Source organism: Micropterus dolomieu, linkage group LG11 (genome assembly GCF_021292245.1).
Source record: "Micropterus dolomieu isolate WLL.071019.BEF.003 ecotype Adirondacks linkage group LG11, ASM2129224v1, whole genome shotgun sequence".
Taxonomy (NCBI): domain Eukaryota; kingdom Metazoa; phylum Chordata; class Actinopteri; order Centrarchiformes; family Centrarchidae; genus Micropterus; species Micropterus dolomieu.
This window is the reverse complement of record NC_060160.1, coordinates 21725276-21745264: the sequence shown is the minus strand read 5'-3', so window position 1 is coordinate 21745264 and position 19989 is coordinate 21725276. Positions and strand designations below refer to the sequence as shown.

The following is a 19989-nucleotide window of genomic DNA, read 5'->3' as shown; positions in this document are numbered from 1 at the left end:
TAGAGTATATTCCTACATTAGCTGTACTGTCTGTAACAGTGTAAGCAAAGTTGCAAATTGCCATTTCAAAATTAGTGGCATGCGTCTGCTAAACTGTGAATTTTCCTTCCATTTGTTCTGCCACTCTACTATGCAGTGGGGAAGAGAGAGACACAGGAAAGAGGACTTTAGGAGAAGGCAATTACATACACCCCTTCTTTGGGGGAACTTTCTGATTAGGCTTAATTCAGGTGACAGGTAAGAGAGATAGGGCTTAGGTAAAAGTCACGCATGAGGTCAATAGCAGAGCCCAGAAATAGAGGCTCACTGAACTTCTCAGCCATAGCTCTTTGCCTCTGTCTCTCTCCTTGTCAAGGTGATGACAGCTGGCTGATAGGGAGAAACTGTAGCTGGGCCACCAGTTTAGTAGATAACAGGGTTTTCTTGGAGTCTTACATGTTTATACAATTCACTGTCTCCATAGATTACAGGGCAAATAGACGCAGGTAGGGCATTGGAGTCTAAACATCAGTAGATTGGCTGTTCAGATTTAGGCCAGTTAAAGTTGATCTGGTATGAAAAATACTAGAGACATTAAGACAAGAGATAAATTGTGGACTAAAAAAGGTTTCTTGAGATTTGGCTGTGTAATTCATCATGAGTCTCAGAGAACAACTTCATCACACCCGACACCCGGCTAACTTTATTTCTTCTTTAACACCTTCCATTAACAAAGCCAGAGGTAAATGCATTGTTTTTTCATACCACCAATAAACTCATCATCTGCTGAGTTTATTAATTAATTTAAATAATTCCACGTGAATCCTGCAGTTCATCTCCTGTGTCAGGTTAAGTGCACATCAAAAGGTACATCCACTGCAAATTAAGGAGTGATAGATTATTAATGTTCTTCGATGTATCGGTAGTGCTAGTTTGCTATTTAGCTTGATTATTTCATCACAGAAAACAAAAAATGTAGTACATGCAACACACTGGTGGTGAAACAAATCCTTTCTTTTAAAGTACAATTGCCAATGGAAGTCTTGCACTCTAACATGTCTGTGCCTCCCACCAGCAGCCACCATTGAGTATTTCACTATTGTTCCTGACTCAGTCATCTCACTACCCAGCTGTGCCTCATCCTCAATTAGCCTTGGTATATATAGTGCACAGTCCAGAACCATATTACAGGTAATTGGTAGTAAAAATGTATTTGAAATTTGTATTGCATTTTAAAGACGATGTATTTACTGTGTTGTCTATTGTCATCAGCTGTCCAAATTTACTTACAGTTCATGCAGTTGAAGTGAAGGACTAGAATAATGAAGCTCTCCATTGTTATGAATCCATTAAACTCCGCATGTCCTTGCTGATCCTCTTTCCTGGCCAACATAGGACAAACGTTTAGGCATGATTTATATTGGGGGTGCAACTAACTGTTCTTTTCATTATTGAGTAATCTGCCGATTCTTTATTTAAATCCAGCAGAACAGTAACCCCTCAGAAGACAGCAGCAAAAAGAATGACATAGCACAAATAGAAAATACAGTACAGACATGAGTTTAAAGATTAAAAAGACATTCAATTTCATATTTTAATTAAAGGAATACTTAATACTTTTTGCATTCTTGCCAAGAGTTAGATAAGCGGATTGATATCACTCATGTCTGTTCGCTAAATATTAAACTACGGCATAAAGCAGTTAGCTTAGCTTAGCACAAAGATTCGAAGTAGTAGTAGTAGTAGGAAGTAACAAAGTAACAAAAAAGCAGCTATATAGCTCACTAACTTATACCTTATATCGTATGTCTATGTTACCTGTGGAGTCTATGAGTGACCGTTCCCACTTTGCATAGTAAAATTGACTGAATTATACACTGTTGGAGACTACAGCACAACAATTGACCCTTAGCTAAGCTCCTCCCCCTTAGTTACTGTCACTAAGTCCGACAAACTGTTGGCGCTGCCACTGCCTATTACTGCTCTCCCCGAGAAATATTGTCAAATTTGTTGGAAAAAACTATCTTACAAAGAAGCAGACACTTTTGCAGTTGCAATGTACATTTGAAGGTTGTATTCAGGCAGTCCAACTGACTCAAACTGACTCAAACGGACGTGAAAAAAATTAAAGATAGAAGCTAAAGCCTACCAATCACACAGTATAAGTGAACCACTGCATCCCCCGACGATTGAGACAAAAGACAATGATATTAAGGATCAACACTGTTGCTGTAAAGCTGGGTAGGCCTCTATTCATTATTACAGTCATTAAAAGCAGCGTTAGCTAACTAACATCACATTAGGAACAATCCACAGCCAAAATTCTTCTGGATTTATTTTAGGTTTTGGAAAGAGCATAAATCATACTTCTCCTATCAACCTCTCTGGGTAGCGACTGTAATTATTGCAAGTGCCCCAGGAACAGTGTTTCACCATATCTTGGAAAAATACAGCGAAAAAAAGCTAGAAAACGACTCCTTTTGCATTAGAGTCAATGAAGCACAGCCATGAAAGTGTTGGACCTCAGTTAGAGCAAGTCCTATACTGCTCTGTGATTGGTCAGTTTGTATTCAAGGCGTGGCTTAGCGAAGCTCAATCAAGCACATGTTCCAACAATTTTAACTATTGCTTTAAGGCACTCAATTGACGGAACAAGTTTCTCTTAATTTTGTCATCTGCTCTATATTTTTTTCACTTGTATGGACTGCAGATTGAGAAGATTGTGCTTTCAGCACCAGCTAAATTAATGCACACAATACCTATGTGTCACATGCTTTCAGTGTAACGAAAATAGCAACCAACACGTAACACATAAGCAAAATAATATGAACATTGACAATATATTTGCAAACCTTGCACAGATCTTCCATCTACTTCCATAAGGCCACCAGAATGCTCTCTGAGAGGAAACACAAGAGACATCAGTACATTACTTGTAGCCAGTGTTGAGCACTGACACATTAAGAACATACTTCTTTCAATTTGAAATTCTGTACTGTTTTTACAATTACTAACTTTTAGGGGTCAGCTTGTTCACTGTCTTACCAGGAGTATGATGGAGGGTTAATACCACGCTGTGATTACAGTGGAGAGACCAGGGCCTGCTAGCTTGTAGATTCATTATACAAAAAGAATTGTAAAGGCTAATTGGAGAGTTGCTAGTGACTTACTGGACATGGGTCTCTGCCTTGGAGAGAACGGTCAGGATGAAGGAGGCTGTCTCGTTGGGTTTGAAGGTGGACGGCACAATCAGGTACTCGCCTGGTGTCAGCATTATGAACGCCATCACTGCACGTGCATTCATGTAGGTTTTAGTTTGGGCAACAGGTTTGTATCTGCTGAAGAAAGAGGCTGGGAACTTCCCCCTCTGTTCCTCGTACTGTAATAGCAGTAATAAATTGATTTTTCATTGCTATGCAGTTTATATCAATCTCCATAGCAGCACAATTTAGGCATGTAATGTGTATAAAGATTGGTTTTAAAATGTTACTTACTTCTTTGGTCACCTTGGAAGAAATAAGAGGGAAAATGTTCATGTTAGTAACTAAACTAAATTAGTTCAAGTGAAGTCATGACAATGTGAAAACATGTAAGTAATGCAAATAAAAATAATGGAATTTAATGATCATTTGTGGAGGTTTGTTTACCAAAATTACGTGTTTATGTACTTGAGACTTGGAATATGCTGCACAAATTACTTCAAGAACTTTTTACAGATATCATATATTGTCAAAGGTCTAGTATGTAACATTTAGGGGGATTTATTGGCAGAATATTCAATATAATGAAAGTATGTGTTTGTAATTACTACACACTGGACCTTATTCATTCACTGGGATGACACAGAATGGTTTAATTTTTATATTCAATTAATTTGACTATTTTATACTCCCACATGTCTACACATGACACATCCCTAATAGTCCTCACACTGTGACAGAAACAACAAACAGTAATATTTACCTCAAATACAGAGAATCCAATGTGAAGATTTTGGACAAGACGCCTGTTCCTCTTGTTAGGCTTTTGCATGAGAGACACCAGCATGTTTTTTTCACCCTGTTTCGTAGAACATTCACTGAGTAGTTTGTCAATCTTGACCCGATACTGTGGATTAGTCCAGAAGCTCTCTGGATGGCAATGAGTAAAACAATTTGGCATGTTACCAGTTAAGCAAGATAGGGATGAATGAAAGTTTTAAAGAGGTTAATTATCATCAATTATTATATTTTTTAGATGAAAACTTCAGGCATGGATAGAGATAGACATGGGCTTTTAGGTTTTTCGGGAGCATTTTTAAATTAATACGTTTATAAAGCTTTTATAAACTGATTAATTGCTTTTCTCTAATGAATTTTAATTATGCTTTAATAAATGAAAAATAAAAATCTAAATTTTTTAAAATTGCCACCCTCCAGTCTCCATATACTGTTTTTGAAGCGACAGTTTAGTCCAGATATCCTTGAAGTACCGAGGTTTTTCATGCATCCTCCAGCCGTGGTTCCTGCCACCCAAGCGCCCTCGTAGAAGGAGGTCTTCCAATGGCAAGAAGAACTTCCATCAAGGAAGTCGGGACACAGGCAGCAGATGTCAAGATCCGTGTAGAACTTACAGAAGTCTTCCAGGGTCATCCTGTTGATAAGTAACACATTGCTGTTTTAGACTGAGATTTACTTAATGCATCAAACTAAAAACTGTTAATCTTTATTAGTTGAGGTAAGACTTGCTACATACACGCTACATTGTTTTATAGGTATAACTGAAATTATAATTTTAAATTCTACATAATTACAATGTAAATCATAATTAAGTTATGATATCTCCGTCAGCCACCAAAGGAATTTGTCTAAAGAAATATGTAACACTGTTTAGTAAGCAAGCAAGCTACTTGGAAAATGTAGTGAGCTAAGCTACTAGCTACTCTACATTAAATGAAGCTTCACTACACAGAAGCTACCCCCCAGCAAGCTAAGCTACAGCAATGTGGCAGAAATAGCTTAGTTACATCTAAGCTACTTAGACTATTCATTTTTTAATATTTCATACTTAGGTCATTATACACACACACACACACACACACACACACACACACACACACACACACACACACACAGTATAGGCCTAGTTTATATTAAACTAACTTCATTCCACAGTAACAATAGAAGAAAGACTTAAAACCTGCTCCAAACAGTGTGTGTGCGAGAGAGAGCTAAATCAGACACACAGAAACTCTCCAACTTACTGCCATATCATTGCAGTGAAATGTATTTCCTCATGCAACAAACGGAGAACCATTGTTGTTTGTATGAAGTTACTTAATTATTACATTATTAATTAATTATATATTTTTATTGTTTATATGTGAATTTGTGTTCTGGCACCATTGCAACCTAAACAACCTAAACATTCATGGCAATGGGCGAGAGAGAGAGAGAGAGAGAGAGAGAGAGAGAGAGAGAGAGAGAGAGCTCATCTCATGGAAACAAGTTTCTGCCTCTACATATCAAAGTTTCCTCCACACTAGAGGAAGAGGTGTCCAGGCTGGACCCTGATCCTTCTCACAAGAGATGTTACAATAACTATCACAATAGAAAGTAAACTCAGTCGCGCGTGTCTATTTTCCCCTGCAGCAAAGTCGCAGACATCAGCCCAAGGATCGGTACGTGATGTCACCGTCACACGGAAGCGCTTCTGCCGGCTGCACGTACAGGTCCGTGTGTGGCGGCGGCATCACATACTGATCCTTCAGAAATGGGCAAATGTAGCGTGTGTGGAAGCTACCGCGCTACTCCATCAATAAAAGAGCTTCATTTCTGAAAAGCTATTGGATTCAGAAAATAGCGAAGCTACCACCAAGCTACTGAGAAATGTAGTTAAACTAGTAATGGCGCTACATTTAGCGACGCTACTGCCCAACACTGTTAGTAATTACATATGTACAATACCTGATACACTGTAGTATGTATAACTGTGGTTTTACAATACAAACTAGTTTTTAATCCTTTGAAAGTATAAATATTATATAATCAGTTTTAAATTTTAATCAGTTTGCATTTTTACACAAAAGTCCTTGAGATTTTTAAAAAAATATTTGCTGATATGTTGTATTGACCATATGACACAAAACATTTAACTTTCTGCATTTTTAGAAATGAATGTTGATTTCAACTTGCTTACCAAAACTCCCCATTGTCAATCACAGAAAGGCACATTTCACGATCTTGAGGACTCACAGTTTTCCACAAAGGCGACCTTTAGATACAATTTTTCAGTGAAGGAAGAGGAGAAGCAATATTGTTATAAATTGTTTTTAACATTAGGAATCAAGTTACAGTAGGGTAAAAACATTGCAAAATTCAGTGTCATTTTTCTGACTTCAAAACTATAAGTTTTCAGTAGTGTAAAGCCTGACTTGTAAACTTTGGGCATAGCGTTTGAGAAGCCAGGGAGGGTCTAATAGAAGGAGAACTGTTTAAAGTGCATTTCCATAGAAATGCATTTGCCAAAACCAGATTGTGAAAACTGTCCAGACACTGACACATTTAGAGAAACAACTCAGGGCTCTGAACCAAACATCTCAGCACTGTCCTGCAAAAATAAAACCATAAAACAACAATAACTGATGAGATTATATTTTAAAAAGCATACGGCTAATTTTTCAAAGACACAAGTTATGTGAAGATTCAACTAGCACCAATTGGATGACTAGATAAGACACCAGCATGAACTGGACAACTGGACACGTCATTTCAACAGCTGCGTGGCAAGTAAGATTTCTGGTTAAGGAAATGAGACACTTTGGGTTTTCTTCATTTGTCTAAAGTGAAAAGTAATGCCATCTTACCAGCATAGATTTACATTCACTTATACTTAATAAATGAGATAAATTTTCATTAAAACTGATTTGCTTTCAAGATATTCATCAATGATTGGTCATCATTTCAAAGTAATCCCTGTGAGAAAAACGCTCAGGCTTGCTTTGCTTTGAGATGCTTTTTATACTAAACTAGAACTGGATACCACACCCAAAGATAGTACTTATTCAGTCCTGCTTCCCTGGTGCACATGGCAAAAAGGTTTCTAGATCAATATGAGCAGTCAAAAAAAAAGGTGCGCAAAATCACAACTAACAAATTAATAAATGTAAACTCCCATAGGAAAGCAAAACCCAAGATGAGATCTCATAGTTGTTTCCTTCTTTTCTCATATTGGCCTCAGGAGCAAAAACTCATCTCTGTCTTACTCTGATCAAAAGATGTGATCTGTACAGGATCTTAAATAAGTGTAATTTCAGCCTCCAGAATGTGGATCAGAAAAAAAGCTCCAAGATATTTCTCAGTTTTGTCTTAGTGACCCTACTTAGGGGCTATTTTACTAAAGTACTTTACTTATGTCAAATGTTGAGGTTGAGTATTTTCTTTTTATGGGGGTCTGTACTTTTACTCCCCTGAATTTCAAATCCTTATTGTATTGATTGTTAATTATCTGTTACAAGTTACTGAGAAAAATAAAATAAATTTTGACATTGAAAATAAGGCACTTTCAAATGTCATGCTTTCTAATTTGTTAAGGTAGTCACAGCCAGCATAACTGGAACACCAATACTTTGACATGATATTTAGAGATTAATTCATTAAGGACTGAATACACACAAGAACTGAGATACAACATGTATCTGTCATACAGAATAAGCCCTTTTACTTTTGATACTTAAATACATTCACTATGGAATACTTTTATACCTTTTACTTGAGTAGAATTTTGAGGACTTTAAATGTGGATATGGTATTTCTCCTCTTTTAATTAAAGGAAAATTGTACTCTATTTAAACACAATAAGTCCTTTATTGGTTTCTTTAGCTGGATGGCGCAGCGTCAGTGTTGTTGCCCTTTGAACAGCATGTGCGGGGTTCAAATCCAGCACAGGGCAAGGTTCTCCAAGCATAGACAGCAATGTAATACAAATAGCTCCCAACAGCTTTTTAGGAGCAATAAGCAAGACATTAATGAACTCAAAAAGATACAGTACAATGATGAGATCTCATCTGTGACTTCCAATCTCCTGTTGTAATCTCAATTCAGTATCCATTTGTCTTACCCAAGTCTCAAAACCGCAATCTCTCTTTATCTCATCCTTTTCTCCTAAGGGGTTTTAGGAGCAACAATTCTGATTGGAATGATCTCAAAAAGATATACCATTGAGATCTTAGTGTTTTCTCAAGAGTTAAAGAAAAGACTATTATGAGAAAAAGATTTTTCCTCTGGGCTGCCTTATCAGCAGTCGTCATCAGTGACGTCTTGTTCAGTTGTCTTTTATTATGCAGTATAGTAAGCATTCTCTCAGTGTAGGGGTTAGACAACTGAAATGTTATTTTTCTTGCTTTGTCTTATACCTTGGGAATTATGAATGTTTAAATTAACATGAAATGATGTTTTCTTTAGCATGATACTCCAAGCAAACCTCATTTAACCATTAAAGTAATTTTAGGATACAGTATGTTGAGAAAAAAGGGGTTGAAATGTGATAAGATTTCAAACTGTGCAGACTTAAGTACAAATCACAGTTGTTTCAATGTGGTATGAACAGTTCATTAGTGACTGCCCTAATCACCACTACAGTATAATGTGTACAGTTGTTAGCTCAATAATTTGTAAACATTTTTCAAAAAATGCATGAGAGATAGGGACCAAGAGAGGAAGATGGCCCACAGAGACCGCTTATAGGCCCAGAATTTTGTGCTACACCGCTAAGCGCAGTATTGTCTTTTGCCGCTGGCCCTGGCAGCGAGTTCCCGCTCGACCCATTGACTGACAAGTGTGATGACTCAACAGATTTTTAAATCAGCTCAAGGAAAGTTTTACAAATATAAAACCTTTGTGGATCAAAAATAGAAGGAAAGAGTCATAATTGTTTGCAGTTCAACATGACGTGACAGGATATTTTAATGTATCGCTTGAATATTTATATCTTGCAACAAATAAGAATTTAACTTCGGCAGTGGGCAGCAGAAGTGGTACTAAATGAAGAGTCGTCTGGGAGCAGAAAGAGACTTTTCTTGGAAGGGAATGGAGCCATAACCACCAGCTCATGTCAAAGAGTCGTAATTCCCATTACAAGTAGGGCTGCTCAAATATGGCAAAAATCTTAATAATGATTATTTTGGTCAATATTGAGGTCACAATTATTTGACACGATTAGGCTACTCATTGACTTAGGATCTCTGATTTCGTTTTTTAAATCATTATGTTCATTACCCCAAATAGTCCATGAAATAAGAAATAGTAATCTATTGATATTGACTTTAAACAGCATCTGATGAAGGGATGGCCCGCGAAGGAGGCAGAGCAGAGGTAGGTGAGCTGCTCCATTAAACAACACTAAAAGTCAACTGTGTGTTCTGCAGTGATGATTAAACCGTGAGTAAGAAAAGTATAATTAAGTATAAATAATAGGCAATTTGGTAAGCTATGAGGGGAGGAAAAGTCGGTGCGTTTACATACAAAGTCAATGCAAAGACACGGAGAGCCGCGATTTCCTGTCGGGCGGTGTGAAGGCCTTCGCGTGAGTTGAAAATTTTCAACTCGAGTGACAATGAAAGAAAGTCGCATGACGTTGAGACGCAGTAGCATATCAGCAATGAGATTATCCAGAAGTCACCGAGGCCTCAGAGCGTTGTGTGAAGAAGGCCAGGCAGAACGGGAAGGGCGGAGAGATACTAAACAGCGGGTAAAAGCCGAGGAGCAGAGCTGCAGCTTTTGGACAAATAAACACCCGTAGTCGGACTGGACTATGTTCTGACAACAACGGCGTTTACTTGCAGGAGGAGCTTGGAGTAAACTGGTTTCATTAAAATGTCTTTTTACTTTAGTTTTTGGGATTACAACGTTGATTATCTTCACTCAATCTTCTCAGCAGTGAGCTTCCGTACACATCTGGTTCCACTGTTGTTGTTAGCGTCGGTTGGCACCCAGAGCTCTGTTGGACTACTACTTCATATTTATATAAAAAACGGACAAAACTGCACATTACTTCGAGAAAAGAAAGCGAGGAAGTCGAACTACCTGGTGAGTTCAGAAAAGATGTGTCTGTAACTTTATTCCAGCCATCATTACTGCTACAGTGAACAAGTTAGCCCTGATCGAGCTGAACTCCATTCAGAAAAGCAAAATATACTGAATACTGGAATCAAACGACCAAAACACAAAGTGAATTACAATGTTATCTGCCCCTAAAAAGAGAATTCACACTGACAAATTACCTGAGCACAATAAAATGTCCTAAACTAAGAAAAATGTTGACAACATACAGACTGAGTGAACACAGCCTGGCCATAGAAAAGGGTTAACCCTTTTATACATGACTTACAAAATATAGTAGGTGACTAGTAGCTATACCACTGTGGAGATTAGCATCAAAAAGCTGACATCAATTGTTGACAAAACATTCTTAAGAAATGTGCTTCTGTGTGACAATGAACATAATCTATCTTCAGAGGCAGCAAATCAGAGATTTCTATCTTCGGAGAGCAAACTCTTTGTGAAACACTAACTGCACTCAGTGTGATTCTTACCGATCACTCCAGTCTCCGTTCCACTCTCCTTTGCCCCAGGGGTTCCACAAACGGACCAGGTGTACTAGCTGCCCCCGACTCGTGATCTGACCAGTGAACACCAGAGAAAATACAATCGTTATTTGTCACAAAGATAACTTCACTCTACTATATGCTTACTTAATTACTACTGTTCCCAATACTACTAAGCCAACTCAAGGCCTTCTTTATTCCTTTAGAACAAATGAGTTCTTCACCTGTTTCACACCTGTAACACTGTAGGCATGGCCTTGGACCAATCCATTTTGTAGTACAATGTTGTCAGATGTCTCCTACAAGAGATCCTGTATATGTTATCATTGCAGGTAGTCTTGTTTTAAACACATAATAAATTCAATTCACAAGAACATTTCAAAAATTAAAAAAGATTTAAGCATCAGCATGTGTAATAAAAAGAATTGTTCTTGCCAAGTAACATTAGACAAGTATAAAACAAGATAAGTAGAGGCTCAACAGGGCTACAAAGACAATGATGCTACTGAAAAACATATTTCAGCCTGGACAACTTTCATCAAAGAAAGTGATATTTGCACCGCAGTAAGTCATGTTGGGCAGTTATGTTGCTGGAGCACTGCGCTCCCAGAATGCAGGGTTACTTGTGGTCTAGAGTCTCCAAAAGTAGAATGGTAGCCAGAGCCTTCAGCTAACAAGCTCCTCTCCTGTGGAACCAGGTTCCAGTTTCGGTTCGGGAGCCAGACACCATCTCCACATTTAAGAGTAGGCTTAAGACTTTCCTTTTTGATAAAGCTTATACTTAAGGCTCAGGTGAGTCCTGAACCATCCTTTAGTTATGCTGCTATAGGCTTAGACTGCTGGGGAACTTCCCATGATGCACTGAGCTCCTCTCTCCTCTTCTTTCTCTCCCTCTGTATGTAACCTCATCCCATTAATGTATGTTACTAACTCGACTTCTTTCCTTTCCCGTAGTCTTGTGTTTTCTCGTCCCTCTCCTCCTCCTATCACGTTCTGCAGGTGTTTCTGGCACTAGAGCTGTGGTTGTGAGTCATCTGCAGCCCCCATGTTCCTACTCAACACCAGCTGCTACTGTTATTATTAATAGTCCTATTATTAGTATGGTTAATATTTTTGTTTGTTTGTTTGTTTATATTTCTGTGTGGATATTGTGTTTGCTGCTACACCCCTCGCCCTTTCTTGCTCTCTCTCCCTTACCCCCAATTGGATCGAGGCAGATGGCATTACTATTGTTTTAGTTATTATTTCTTTATTCTTTTTTTAATTGATATTTGTTTTCTCAGCTCTGATTGGGTGGATATTTTTTGCCATTGACTAGTGTGTGGTTTTGTGTGTGGTATATTGGTGCTTACCCCCTGTGGTGTACCACATCCCATCAGTGACTTGGATTGGCAAGCTCTGCACATCATTTCCCACAGATTTGGAGGACGGTCTGACAGATGGAGGCTTATGTGAACACCACCAGTGAAGTCCACCAAAGCCTCAGCTGGAGTTCCAGCATTCATGTCTAAGTAGGAACCGCACACTCTGACACAAATAGGAGTGAAATTACTTAGACGGATACTCCAGAATTACAGTTTTTCTCAATTGCTTAAACACAGGCTTTTGAACTAAAATTTCAAAACCACAACTTATTTTTCAAAAAGCACACCCATTTCCCTAAACTATACACAAAAATCCCTTCATTTCTCATTGCCTACACCATGTGGTAATTTATAAAGCACTAACATTCAATATTGTTCACTCAAGTCAGCACAGCTTGAGCTCAATTAGCACACAGCTACCCAGGTGGAAACACAAACAGTCAAAACTGGTAACACACCAATCAGAACCTTCAATAGATAGCTAAAAGGGCCAGAGTCAGTTCATTCAGTTTTTAAACAACAGATCCAGAGAAATCTGAAGGAAGAGGTGGAGGACACCCGAGAGGAGGAAGAGGAAGAGGAACAGAAGGGAGAGGTGGAAGAGATGAAGGAAGACGAACAGAAAGAGTTGGAGTATAGACAGTTATTGTCAATTTTGGCCCTATGAAAGACCACTACAGGCCTACTTCCTGTTGGCACCAGTGTCTACTGAGCATGATTGCGCAGCAGAAGAGTGGTTTAATGACGTAGAGCAATGGCAGGAACACTGTAGTTCTGGTAGCTGCATGGCTGCACAAACAAAAGTATTCTCGCTCAGTGTATTTGCCTGGCTTGGATCGTCACTGTTAAATCTGCCCACCTACAAGGCTCACCTAACAAACACCGAAGTAGCGTCACTGATGGCCGATTCGCCAAGAGTTTATAATGTAACCAATGCAGTAAATCTCTCATGTGCGACGGGATGTCGCAGGTTCTTGACGTCATCTTTGGTCGGCTTCATTGTTCGATCTCTGGCTTACCCTCTTTAGTTGGAGGACGAGAAAGTAGAGAAGGAGGTGGAGAACAATAATCTCTGGTCTGTCCCAGACCAAAGACAAGACGCTGGGGCAGAATAATTAGTTGTTTGGTGTGTTGTACTGTACAGCACACTAAGGAATAAAAATGTGCTAATGTTTACATTTGTTGTTTCTTTTGTTGTGTTCATCATGTGAAGAGGTTTTTGAGGGGGCAAATCACAAGCAACATTACTAATAACCAGTTTTTGTAGTATTGTTTTGAATTTATCTCACCCGTGTGTAAGACTGTGTTGTAGTCTATGTGTGTTTTTGAGGGCTTGTGTGTCATGTCTGAGGGCAAAGTTTGGTTTTTCAGCAAGATTAAATGGTTTTGAATGGAGAGCTTCATTTTGACCTGAAAATAGGATGTTTTGGGAATTGGTTGAAAAGTTGTGGATTTGTGTTTAGAGAAAGAGGCAAAATTTCAAGAAATGTGGTTAAGCAATCGAGAAAAACTGTACGACAAATCTCACTCTGAGAAAATGCATTTTATGTATATGGTATTTGTATTACAGTACTGTGTATATGTATAATACATTAGTACATACTTCGCATAAGCTTTCTCCAGCAAAGCAGGCCAGAACTCAGTTGGGTCTTTGGAGTGAACAAAGATTAGTCTGCCATTGATTGTTGGTAGCTTGTCATCAATGACAACATCCACCCACCTTCCAAATCTCCAGAACTGAAAAGTTGACAAACAAGTGAATCAGAGTAAGAGTATAACTGTTTTAGAGGAAAATAAATGAGAGGATAATAACCATTTAGCAGTGCAACACACATTTAGACAAACACTGTTGGGAATGACTGTTGATTTACCCTGAAGTGGAACAGCCCACAGTAGTCCTCATCAAATTTTTGCTCGCGAGGAACAACTTGCTCAAGGATGTCATTCTGGAATGTCAGAGCCCCGATAGCCGCAAGAAACCAACAGTTTCCTGAGTAAAAAATGTTCAGTGAGTTGTCAGAAAGGTAAACCAAGCAGGCAAAGACAGAGTAGTAAAGTGTGTACAGAAGGGTTTCCAGATTACAAACTGTCAAGAATACTAACAGAAAACACATTTGTACAATATCTTCTAATATGTAGGTCTCTGCCTTGTGTTAGGGTTTTGTGATTTCTGTATTGGTGTCCATGGACAAGTCTTGGATTGTGTTTTGTTTTGCATTTGTTCAGTGTTTAGTGTCTCTCCTGTTTTGTTCAGTAATTATCTGTCTCTGTTTCCTGCTTCATGTCTGTGACTGTTTGTTGAGTGTTCTGCCTGTTTCTGTATGGAGTTCTGTGTGGAGTACTAGCTCAGTTTTGCATCTGCTCTAGACTTGGTTGTTTGCTCTTTAGGACATTTTGGACATTTGTATTTGTGTATTCCTGACTCTGCACTCGGCATCTGTGACACTTTCTGCCCATTGTCTGGACTTTCATCTCATATGGCATTGTTGTTATTTTTTGAATGAAGAAAACTATCCTACCAACCAAGCCTTGACCAAAGTCAAATCTGGAGACCCCATCAACAACAAGAGATGGGTTGGGAACAAGTTTCTGAAAGAGACGAATTGTTGACACATAACTTACAGATTTAATATTGGCTTGTCAGATAACAGTACAGCAGCAGTACACTACCATAATGGCCTGCTTAGCTTAGTCAGGTTTGTCTTTGACCTTTGCTGTTCATCCTTAAAATACATACTGTACTATAGTAATGCTATGTGAATGGGTTGCTAGTGCTGTCAATATACATGAGAATCAACAGCATACTTTGTGGTTTTCAATGATATTAAGCAGCAATCTCACTTTGTATACAATCTTAGGATGCAGCTGTTAGCCCAGGAGCTAAGAAAAGTTAACTGTACCTGCCCAACATTAACAAAGATCAAAGTTAAGTAAACAAGTGACAGATTGAACATTGAACACATAGCCCTGTTTCTGCTTGATATGTAAGTAGCCATAAGCACTTGAAAAACTGCATGCTTATTGGGATGAGTTTGTGTCGTCTTGTTTTTCCTTAATCTGAGACCAGCAGGTGGCATAAGCCACTCATTTAAACATTTAAAAAACTTTCAAAAGCACAGATTTTGTGAACATTGTGTCACTTTCATTTTAGTTTGGTTGGTAAAACAGGGTTTACCAGAAGCTGGGTTCTAATTACAAATGAATCGATTTAGCTGTCTGCTGGTTCAAAGGCCATGACAACAAACATGCTTCTTTAACCATCAACATTTTTTCAACACAAAATGGCATCACATCTGCAGTTTTTCGCCAATAAAAACACTCACCGCTGGTCTTAGCCACACCACTCGGGCCAAGTCAGCAGGGGTCAGTAACCCTTCGCCGATGGAGTTCCTGTCAGGTGGGAACATCTCATCGGTGTACCTCAAGCGTTGGATGAGACAGTTCTTTTTCAGCTGCTGGAAGTCTTGTTTGAGGAACTTTAGAGGGTTAGTGATGGGCCCAAAACCATCTTTCTTGAGACATGGGTTGATGATGTTCATTGATGCAGTCTTTGAGCTTTGTTCAGAAAAAGCAGATCGAGAACAATCATTGTCATTAAAGAAAGTAGTGATGGAAGAACACTACAAGTAAAAGTAAAGATTTCACTTCAGTAAACATAGAAAGGTAGTACCAGCATACTTTATAAACATCTTTACATTACTTTATATATCAAATTGCAATTTTATAAATTCCACAAAAATTATTGTGTAGAGGAACCACAGAATCATATTGTTCCTCTTGTCCACATCACTTCTGGTGATAGTACAGTAGGTTGTTGTTTTTACTGAAAATGAGTTGAGATTTTTCTTTCTCCATCACAGATAACAAAATAAACCATTGTAATAAGAAGAAAAGGAGTGCAGACCAACAACACCTTTGATTGCCTCACTGTGTAGTCAAGCATGGCTGTAAATAATTTTTTTTTACTCACTACCTCTCAATAGAATCAGAGCCTATAATTATGATCATACTGCAAGTAGCTAACCTGTAAGTTAAAGCATGAATTCATCTTACCTCACCAGCCACAGAGAGAAAATATTGAGTCTGAGTGGAACAGCAAGTTTGAGAGAAGAAATTCCAGTTCTTTTATGAACTGCAAGCGTCTGAGGGCGAGTAGTGTCAGCAGAGGGTGTTGCCCTCTGTGAAATTCTTCAGAGGTAACCTGATATTTTACCTGCCACAGCTGTGTAGTTCATCCTGGATAGGCTAAATGTTGTCACAGGGCTAATAATGACAAACATCCACATGAAGGTTCAGACCTATAGTCAATGCTGAGATTCAAACTCACTTACCTGTGTGTCTTTGGTGGATGCACAGGGAGAACAGAACACTTAAACAAGTCTTAAACAAGTATGCAGTGCAACCCAATATGATATAAATGCCATAGTTGTTATTCATGTCAGATGGGACTTGCAGGAGCTGGGCCCACATAATATGTTAGGACTAGGTGGATTAATTATCAGATTAAAGTTATTGAAAATATGCACGTTAATGATGTCACTAAACTGGCTTAAATGTCAACAAAAAGAGGTGAATTGTTAGTTATAACTTGTCAAAATAACTGCACACTAAAGTTTACGCTTTGCTCAAATGTGCAGTTGTAATGTCATGTTTAGTAAGTGCAATGTAACTTTCTGTGCTTGCAACATAATTTCTGGAGAAAAAAATCTTTAAGCAAAACACTCTTTCTAAAACTTTAAATTCTAAAACTTTAAATGGGTGGTGACAGTTTATGCAATCTAAATCTAGGTTGTTGTCACAGTATTTACAGCACTTCCATAAGTAAGGTACAATGTGAACACAAAAGATTGCATTTGTCCATTATTTACATAAAGTCTTTGTTCTATTTTAAATTTTGTCTCAATTGAAAATTACTTAATAAAGGAAGCCAATCATTTCCTGTTTTACAACTTGCTCTGCAACTCTTGTCTCAAGTCTAGAGACTGCTAACAGTGTGTCAGTAAAATCCTCAGTTTGAAGCCAGTAATACTATTTTCAACCACAAGAAGGCAGAAGTGCAACACTAATCTATTTTTATCAGATGTCTGTGAACACTTGAGTGAAGCCAAAAAGTCTTCATGACTTATCCAAACCAAACTGACATCCCCTCAAACTGGTGCATCATAAATAATATTTTTTTATGATGGATTGTTAAATAAATAATTTCACCTATCACTGTCAATTCAAACAATCCAACCTTGGATATTCTCCAAAGTTTATGTGATTACTAAGCTGGACCTTAGAGTCAACTAAAGCAATAACTGTGCTTAAAGATCAACTTGTTCGAAACATGGCAAGAAAGGGGAGGAGGATGTAGGTACTAAGGTGGATAACTAAGGTGTCCAGCACAAATCAAGCCAGTGACTCTAACATCTACAGGTACACGTTTATTTTAATAAAAAAAAACATTAGAAAATGGTGTACACTGCTTTTGTAATTAAAATGAGCCCATGTCATACTCTGAAATCTGAAATGTGTTTGTATAATGTCTTACTTTTGTGAGTGAAAAAATAAGCCTACAATATAACTACTACTACTACTACTGGTAAAACTAAAAATGCAGTCTATCATTTTAACATCTAATTAGATTCCATCTCAAGTCTAACATAAAGTCTACAAAGGTGTTTTGGTGTTATAGGATTGGTAATGTTATGCTTTCATGCAAATACCAATGTCTCCCTGAGCAAGTTCAAGTTTATTTTGAACTTGCTCCAACTAGGGGTTAAGTGTGAGCAAGACACTTAACCCCTAGTTGCTCCAGAGGCATGCGACCTCTGACATACTTAGCAATTGTAAGTCGCTTTGGAAAAAGCGTCAGCTAAATGAATGATCATTATAAGTACGTTGTGTCTAGTCTAGATCAACAGCTGTGCCGTGTCAAACGCTCTAACCATTAACTGCTGACAGGAATTATTATATATGTCAGAGGTCACATGCCTCTTGAGCAACTAGGGGTTAAGTGTCTTGCTCAGGGACACATTGGTGGATGTTGTGGTGGGAATCAAACCAAGGTCTCCCACACCAAGGGAATGAGTCTTATCCACTGCTCCATCGCCATCATTATCTTTAGTCATAATTTCCCACTTGACTTCACTTACTATCCATGCAGTCCAATCGAAGGATGAGACTGATAAAGCTTTCCAGTGTCTTGTGTCCACAGGAGGCACCGTAGCGCAGAGCCATCAAATAGATCATGTCATTGCTGATCCTGTTCAACATACACAGAGCAAAAGTGTGATGTGTTTTGCACAAGCCAAATTTCCACTTACACAATTAGCCACAATTGCATCAGCATCAAACTCACACACCTTTGGCCTTGTTTGACATACATCAGTCTTATTCTTGTTCTTCGTCGGCTAATCCCAACAATATTCACAAGGTCTTTAAACGTTTTTGGCAACAACAAAAAAAGGGTGAAACTGAAATTAAATTTTAGTTTTTTAACATAAAAATGATCTGAACATTTTTATGTTTCCCAGTGTTTGTTACTGACTTGGATACATAATAAAGGGAATTAATCCTAACTGGTCTGAAGCTACTATTGCATTGTACTGTTTTCATGTACACTACTTACATCATTAATGTAACTACAATCCCTGTGAGGAATGTTCTTTTAAAAAGTATAACTCTATCATATAGGTAAGTGATACCAAATTATAATGAATGTCACATGCATCACAACAGGATACATCCATCAGAGCAACTCTCTCAATGCTCTAGATGAGTTGTGATCCTCTGTAATTTGTCATCCTTTCCTTTTTAACATAGAATACTGTTTGTACTAGCAGAGTGCAAAAAAAGTTACAAAATGTATGATGTTCTTTATTGTGAGTACTGGGCCAAGTATGCCAACCCTAAGAGAAGTCTGACAAGCTGTCAGTTATGTTATGACAATAGTTTATACCAAATTGTCTCTAGAAAAACTCTTTTAAATCTATGATCTTTTCATTTAGGCTACACGTGTGTGAGAGAGACCATTGTTCAAGGCCTGATGGGTAACCAGCTACAAGATCTGAAGCTGTTTGAGAATGATACTGTGATTCAGACCTGGGTGAACATGCAGTTGCAATCAGACCTGGACAGACTGGGTCTGGGCCTAACCACCAACAGAACCAAAAAAGAACAACAGTAAAAATATATATATCTCTTTTTTGTTTTGAGTGACAGTAGGTTTTATGCGCACACTTTAGCATACTTTTCGCAGCCTCAAAAGGGAATGCAGGAAAGCAGAGCGCAGATGGAAAAAATCCAATCTCCAAGTCCATTACCTCAGTCTGAAGGATTTATTAATTAACTACAATAAAATGGTTAAGGATGCGAGAACACACTATTTTTCTGAACTCATTACTACACATAAACACAGTCCCAGGTTTCTGTTTAAGACTGTGGATCAGCTGGTAAACCCAACCCCTCCTTGTGCCTCAGCTGGAAGTAATGATGACTGTGAATTGTTTTTATCTTATTTTACCAATAAGGTGGTATCAATCAGAGCCTCTATTACCCCTGTGGCCTCTTACTCAGAGGACCCTCACCAGCAACAACAGAGTTTTAACCAGTTTTATCCCATCGACTTGTCTGAGCTTTTAAAAACAGTATCACAAATGAGAGTGTCCTCCGGCCCACTTGATATACAGTAATACCTACAAAATTTTTACTAAAAGTAATAGATTCTGTTGGGCCCCATTTGATCTCTGTTTTCAACAGCTCCCTATCTACTGGTTGTGTCCCTGATTATTTTAAAACGGCTTGCGTGAACCCACTTTTAAAGAAACCTGGTTTAGATCCCTCCCTCCCACATAATTTTAGACCAATTTCAAAACTGCCTTTTATTGCAAAGATTCTAGAAAGAATTGTGTCCAAACAGCTGCTCACTGTACTGGAAAATAACAAAATATTTGAAAAGTTTCAGTCTGGTTTTAGGAAGTACCACAGCACTGAGACTGCCCTGCTTAAAGTCACCAATGACCTTTTAATGTCTGCTGATGAAGGTATGTGCTCAGTCCTGGTACTCCTGGACCTTAGCGC

General features: G+C 38.3%; 1 protein-coding gene across 1 annotated transcript; it reads right to left on the bottom strand.

The window, feature by feature from the left end:
- Window positions 1–655: 655 nt before the first annotated feature.
- LOC123979322 (calpain-1 catalytic subunit-like) lies at window positions 656–18140 on the bottom strand. Its single transcript, XM_046063209.1, has 15 exons — window positions 18063–18140; window positions 15249–15480; window positions 14445–14514; window positions 13797–13915; window positions 13529–13662; window positions 11914–12088; window positions 10786–10860; window positions 10550–10635; window positions 6157–6231; window positions 4451–4611; window positions 3931–4109; window positions 3150–3358; window positions 2832–2878; window positions 1270–1361; window positions 656–855 (listed from the first exon to the last, which is right to left on the bottom strand). Exons 2-14 carry the CDS (start codon window positions 15462–15464, stop codon window positions 1318–1320), a joined length of 1590 nt encoding a protein of 529 aa, XP_045919165.1. The 5' UTR covers window positions 15465–15480; window positions 18063–18140; the 3' UTR covers window positions 656–855; window positions 1270–1317.
- Window positions 18141–19989: the final 1849 nt, after the last annotated feature.

Coding starts and splice junctions, on each gene's coding strand:
- LOC123979322 (XM_046063209.1), bottom strand. CDS start 15,464: ATGAACATCATCAACCCATGTCTCAAGAAAGATGGTTTTGGGCCCATC. Junction 13,663..13,796: donor GTGGGCTGTTCCACTTCAGG/GTAAATCAACAG, acceptor TCAACTTTTCAG/TTCTGGAGATTTGGAAGGTG. Junction 10,861..11,913: donor GATGTGGTACACCACAGGGG/GTAAGCACCAAT, acceptor GATCTCTTGTAG/GAGACATCTGACAACATTGT.